At 41.3% G+C, this 6,189-nt stretch overlaps 1 protein-coding gene across 3 annotated transcripts in view; it reads right to left on the bottom strand.

Annotated features, from left to right (window-relative positions):
* Positions 1-6,189, bottom strand: part of EXD1 (exonuclease 3'-5' domain containing 1) — a 50,349-nt gene that overhangs the window by 13,240 nt on the left and 30,920 nt on the right. For all 3 annotated transcript variants that reach the window (XM_014591667.2, XM_014591666.2, XM_027775819.1), the window contains 2 exons: positions 2,757-2,861; positions 2,597-2,677 (listed from right to left, as the gene is read on the bottom strand). In XM_014591667.2, the coding sequence (XP_014447153.1) occupies positions 2,597-2,677; positions 2,757-2,861 (186 nt within the window). The remainder of the gene's footprint in view (positions 1-2,596; positions 2,678-2,756; positions 2,862-6,189) is intronic.

Below are 6,189 nucleotides of genomic sequence, written 5' to 3'. Positions count from 1 at the left end.
CGGGACACGAACCGCGGTCGACTACGTGGGAGTCCAGCGACATAGCCATTACGCTAACTGCTGGTTCCCATTATTTCATTTTTTAAAGTTGACCAGAGGGATTGTGCCGGCAAGTGGCATGGTGGTTAAGGGTGCTGGACTCCCACATGGCCGACCAAGGTTCAAGTCTCGGACCTGGTGGCTTGCTTTCTCACTTCCCCTCTCTCTCTCTCTGTCTGTCTCTTTCTGATCAAACTGGAAAATAATAATGATAATAATAATAAATAAAGTTAAATAAAATAATTCTTAAAAACAAAACAAAAGTTGACATAAAATAATTCTTAAAAAAAAAACAAAAGTTGACAAGAGGGAGACAGAGAGAGAGGGAAAGTGAGAAAGCAGGTTGCCAGGTCCAGGACTCAAACTGCGGTCATCCACATGGGATTCTAGCTGCCTTAACTACCACGCCACCTGCTGGCCTCCCCTCCAAAAAATTTTTAATAAAATAAAACAGGGGCCAGAAAGTGACACAGTGGTTAAGGTGCTGGATTCCCAGATAGCTGACCCTGGTTTGAGTTCCAGACACGGTGGCTTGAAACTCATGACAGGTGTGTACGCATGTGTGCTCAAAATACCAAGAGGAGAATCAAGAAGGGACGGTGGTGTGGACATCCCCCCATGCAACCCCTGGTCTCTGTCTCTCTCTGTCTCTTGGAGAGTGCACACACCCTCTTGGAGAGTGCACGTACCCTATAGCAAAAAAAACTCTCAAAAAATATAAATAAATAAAAAGACCAAAGAAACATATAAATAAGAGAAATGGTAGAGTTCATTATAAACAGATACATAAAATGCAAAACTGAACCTCATATAGTAACATAAAATTAAATTTTTAGGAATTGCTGCTAGAAACTAATTAGCCAAGTCTTTGTTAATTCCTCTCCAGAGATTCTAGACTTGGGTATTCAGAACATCCCTTTCACTGGCATAAACCTAGAAGACCAGAAGAACCTGATGAAAACTAGAGGTTTCACTGCTCTCAGAGCCAAACTGTAAGCTTAGATCAGCTCTAAGAGCTGGTATCTGGTCTGGAGATTTCCCATTTCTCTAAGGTCCTTTAGATGAGAGACAAATCACATCTCTTTAGCTATTTTGTGGCTGAATAAGTTTTACAGGGGTGGAGGGGGTATATTCCAAACAATCTGTACCCCTGAACCAGACACCAATTTGCCTCAATTGATACATATGTGGTAAAGGCAGAGATGGAATTGTTCGTCTTACCCTAAGCCTTCCATGCCAGAACTATAAAGAACCTCCAAACTGCCCAAGTTATTGAATGCTATGGGGTATGGTTCTTACTTCTTTTTTTCTTTAATTCGCAAGAGGGTACATGTGCTCACCAGAGAGAGAGGAAAAGTGAGAAAGTATACAACATGGGGGCTGGCCATGCTGCAATCCCTCCTCTATTCTTTTTTTTTTTTTAATAAAGAATTATTTGATTTTACTTTATTTATTTTAATTTGACCAGAGAGGGAGAGAGAGAGAGACAGAGGGAGGGGGGGAGGGAGAGAAAATGAGAAAGCAAGCCACCGGGTCTGGGACTTGAATCACAGTCAGCCATGTGATGTGGGAGTCCAGCACCCTTAACCACCATGCCAACTGCTGGCCCTCCCTCCCCTATTCTGCTCTTGGGATTTGGGGCACACGTACATACACACCTAGTTTAGATTAATCTGCGGCTAGCAATGTGGGATCTAGCTGCCTTATCTACCATGGCGCCTGCTGACTCGATCCTGCCCCTTTATCTCTGTTTTTTTTTTTTTTTTCAATTGTCAGCATGCACATGCACTTGCCAGAGAAAGACAGAGACAAGAGGAAAGGGAGAAAGCACATCCCTGGTGGGGCATCTCTCTATCCTTTTGGGATTCTGGGCACCCATACTCAGGAACCTGGCCCATCTCTCAAGCCACTACAGCTGGACTTGAACCTTGTGGTCAGCCAAGCAGGATCCAGCTTCCCAATCACCAGGCCATGGGCCAGCCCTGGATATTGATTTTTTTTTTTTTTTTTTTTTTTTTTTTTGACAAAGTCTGGAGCAAAATAAGGAAAACACATTCTTTACTAATTTGAGTAGCTTTTCTGCAGTGCTTTTATAGTTCTAGTTCACCAAATGTTCTCACACATTCTACAAACATTTTACATGAGAAGTAGGCAGGAACAGAGCATTAACAAGTAAAAAAAGGAGACGGTCAGCCACACATTAGACAAGGTCTACTTTCCTTCTTCTTTTTTTTTTTTTTTTAAAGAAGTTTTTGCCTTAGGGTGTGTGCCTCTCCAGACAGAGACAGAGACAGTGGAAGGAGGGAAAGTGAGAAATCACTTTCTAGGAGGGATAGCCACACTGCAATCCCTCCTCCTTTCTCTTTCGTTGATCTTGAGCACGCATGCACAATGCGCCCTGCATTAGTTTCAAGCTGCCAGGTTTGGAACTCAAACTGCGGTTGGCCATGTCAGAGTCCAGACACTTAACTGCTATGCCATCTACTGACCCCAACAAGGCCTACTTTAGACAGAAGCTACGTACATTGGTTTGAACCCAATGCTTCTCTTCACATACCTGCGTGTCAAAGACATTATTCAGCAAAATTCCATACTGATGAGAGAGGCAGTCTGAAAGCCAACGACAATCGTGGATAACCTAAGGAATCAGAAGTTGGAGATAATGTAATTAGAAGCTGGCTGCTCATCTTACTAGCAAAGGAACCAGCTTACATTACCTTCAAAATTCTCTTGTCCTCTAATATCATCTGAAGTCCATTGTTGAAAGCACGGCTTCCCAGAAGGAAAATGTCAAACAAGTAAACCCTGCTATTTGTGGCCACCTGTAACAGACCATGCAGACACAGGTCATAGAGTAAGGAAGACTGGGGGCGGGGGAGTCGACGGAAATACCGAGCTCGGCACATCAACTAAAATGGTTTATTCTCAGCACAAGTATGAGAGGCCATGGACTGGAAAGACAATCGCTGGTGGCCTAGAGAAAGTGTTTCAGGGTGATTGGATGCAGTGGCCCTTTTATTCAGTTTTGAGAGAAGAGACACAACTAAATTGTAAATCAGCATATGGTCCCAAAAGTTGGGACATCCAGAAAGGGGACTGAGGGGGCACTTAACCATTATACAATAGATAGGTTTAGAAACTCTTAGGTTAGCAATTGGTTAAAAACACAATTCATTGTGTCCAAAAGACAGAAAAAAATGTCCAAGTTTAATATTAACAGTGATAAGGACTAGGACAACTGAAGAATTTCCGCCCAGACTTCACCCTCCTGCCCCCAAGATATAGCCAGGTTAGAGCACCCTCTTTAAAGCCAGCAGGTGGCGTGATGGTTAAGAGCAATGGATTCCCACATGGCCAATTGTGGTTCAAGTCCCAGACTTGGTGGTTTGCTTTCTCGCTTACCTTCTCTCTCTCTGGTCAAATTAAAATAATACTACTAATTATAAAAGCAAATGGAATTAAATAAATAAATGTGTTTTTTTTTAAAGAGTACCCTCTTTATTCTCTATTTTATTTATTTATCTTAAAATTTAAACTTTTTAGCCCTCTGAAGCTCTTTTAGCTTTTATTTGCACTATGCAGTTTTTCATCCCAAATTTTTTTCTCTCTTTTCTTTTTTTTTTATTGTTTTTGTCTTATTTTTTCTTAGTTTTCTTTTCCTTTTAATTTTTCTTTTACCTTCCTCACTTTCCTGCTTAGCCTCTGCACACTGAGTTTCTAGACAGGTCTAGGTGCACAGAAGCCAAATATCTGAATACTTTTCAGGTCAGAGTAATATTCAATTTCCATGGAATTTGCTGCACGAAGAGAGAAAAATGGTACTGCCTAAAGATTGCAGACCACCTCCTCCTGCTTGCCCTCGAATGCTCAGATTTAATTCCAAAAAGAAGGATAAAAGTATAATCCATCAGATGAACAGAAACTACTGCAAAGGCACAAGAAATATGAGAAACCGGGATCAGCAGTTAGCGTAATGGCTATGTCGCTGGACTCCCATGTAGTCAACCGTGGTTTGAGTCCTGGACCCGGTGGCTTAAACTCGCGCCGGGCGCGTGTGCATGTGTGCCCAAGATCCCGAGAGGGGAATGGAGGAGAAGGGATTGCGGCATGGCCATCCCCCCTGGGGGGTGATTTCTCGCTTTCTATCTCCCTGTCTCTCTCTGTCTGCCTGGCGAGCGCACGCTCCCTATAGTAAAAACCTCTCCCAAAAAAAAGAACGAAATATGAGAAACCAAGAAAATATCTCTCCACTAAGGGAAAAGAATAACTCCTCATCCTCCACAGACAATACAAGGGAACTCATGGAAGTGTCAGATAAGGAACTTAAAATATACCTAGTGACAAAGATGCAAGAGAAGAGAGGCAACAAACTCTAGAAAATGCAGGAAAAAAGAGACAATGAGTTCCAGGAGGTGAGGAAGTTCTTGCATAATCTGAAAGAAAAGAATCAAATAAAATTGTTAGAGATGAAGGCCGTAATAGAGGAAATCAAAACCTCCCTTGAGGGACTGACAGGTGCCATGGTGGATTTTTGGTTGTATGTTTGAAAGAATTATTTAATTTTATTCATTCTTTCATTTATTTTCATTTAACCAGGGAGAGACAGAGAGAGGGAAAGTGAGAATGCAAGCCACCAGATCTGGTACTCAAACCATGGTCAGCCATGTGGGAGTGTCTGGCGCCTTAACAACCATACCACCTGCTGGTCCCCAACAACATATTAAATCATGCAGAAGATCAAATCTCAAATGCAGAAGATAGAACCTCTGATCTAGAAAAATTCACCAAAAAGACTGAGAAAATGACACCAAAAATGAGAAAAATATATGAGTAACACTAGATACCATTAAACATCCAAACATTGGATAATCAGTATTCCAGAAAGTGAAGAAACTAATAAGGGAGTGATAATCTACTCCATGAAATACTGGAAGAAAACTTGCCAAACCTAGAGAGGCATTCAAATATACAGACCCAAGAAATACAAAGGACCCCACATAGAATCAACCCAAGATCTTCTCCAAGGCTCATCATAGCCAGATTGACCAAAACCACAGACAGAGACAAGATATTAAAAATGGTCAAGAGAGAAACATCAAGTTACTTTGAAAGGATATCCCATCAGGCTAACATCAGACCTCTCATCAGAAACAATGCAAACAAGGAAAGTATGGGAAAATATATTTAAAGTGTTAAGTGAAAAACAATTTCCACCAAGACTACTATACCCAGCAAGATTATCTTTCTTTTTTTTTTTTTTAGAGGTTTTTGCTATATAGGGTGCATGTGCTCGCCAGACAGAGAGAGACAGAGAGACAGAGACCAAGAAATCACCCCCCAGAGGGGATGGCCACGCCGCAATCCCTTCTCCTCCATTCTCCTCTCGGGATCTTGGGCACACATGCACATGTGCCTGGTATGAGTTTAAGCCACCGGGTCCAGGACTTGAACCATGGTTGACTATATGGAAGTCCAGCGACATAGCCATTAAGCTAACTGCTGGTCCCAAGACTATCTTTCATATAGGAAGAAAAGACTGAAACATTCTCAGATAAACAAAAGCTGAAAGAATTACCAACACCAGACCAGCTCTCCAAGAAGTGCTGAAGGGAATGCTATTCCAAGAAAACTAAAGTCGCACACACAGAAGCAAGAGTACAAAAAACAACCAAGAAAATGGGCAGCCTAATAGTAGAGACAAGTCTGGAGTTGAATGTTAACTTCCAGAATTTAAATAGAAAAATCAGACTACAGTAACACTGCAAATTCAGTAGAAGAGAGATTTCTTATAGGAGACTGAACTGGTAAAACAGTATTTTACGACTTTTGACTAAAACATTACTGATTTTCTGCTATGCTTTATTTTCCAGATTTAAAATTTTTTATCTTCTCTTGAACTGTTGATAGGTTCATCTAACTATTGTTTGAACTGAATCTTAACCTTTTTCCTGGTTTTAAGTTTTAAGCAAAGTTTTCTTAATTTTTAAAATTTTGATATATTAAAACAGAAACTTTTTTTTTTGGAGAGGTTTTTCACTATAGGGCACGTGCGCTCGCCAGACAGACAGAGAGAGACATAGAGACAGAAAGCGAGAAATCACCCCCCAGGGGGGATGGTCACGCCGCAATCCCTTCTCCTCCATTCTCCTC

Source organism: Tupaia chinensis, unplaced genomic scaffold (genome assembly GCF_000334495.1).
Source record: "Tupaia chinensis unplaced genomic scaffold, TupChi_1.0 Scaffold000605_1, whole genome shotgun sequence".
Taxonomy (NCBI): domain Eukaryota; kingdom Metazoa; phylum Chordata; class Mammalia; order Scandentia; family Tupaiidae; genus Tupaia; species Tupaia belangeri.
The sequence above is the reverse complement of the archived record's forward strand: the minus strand, read 5'-3'. Positions and strand labels throughout refer to the sequence as shown.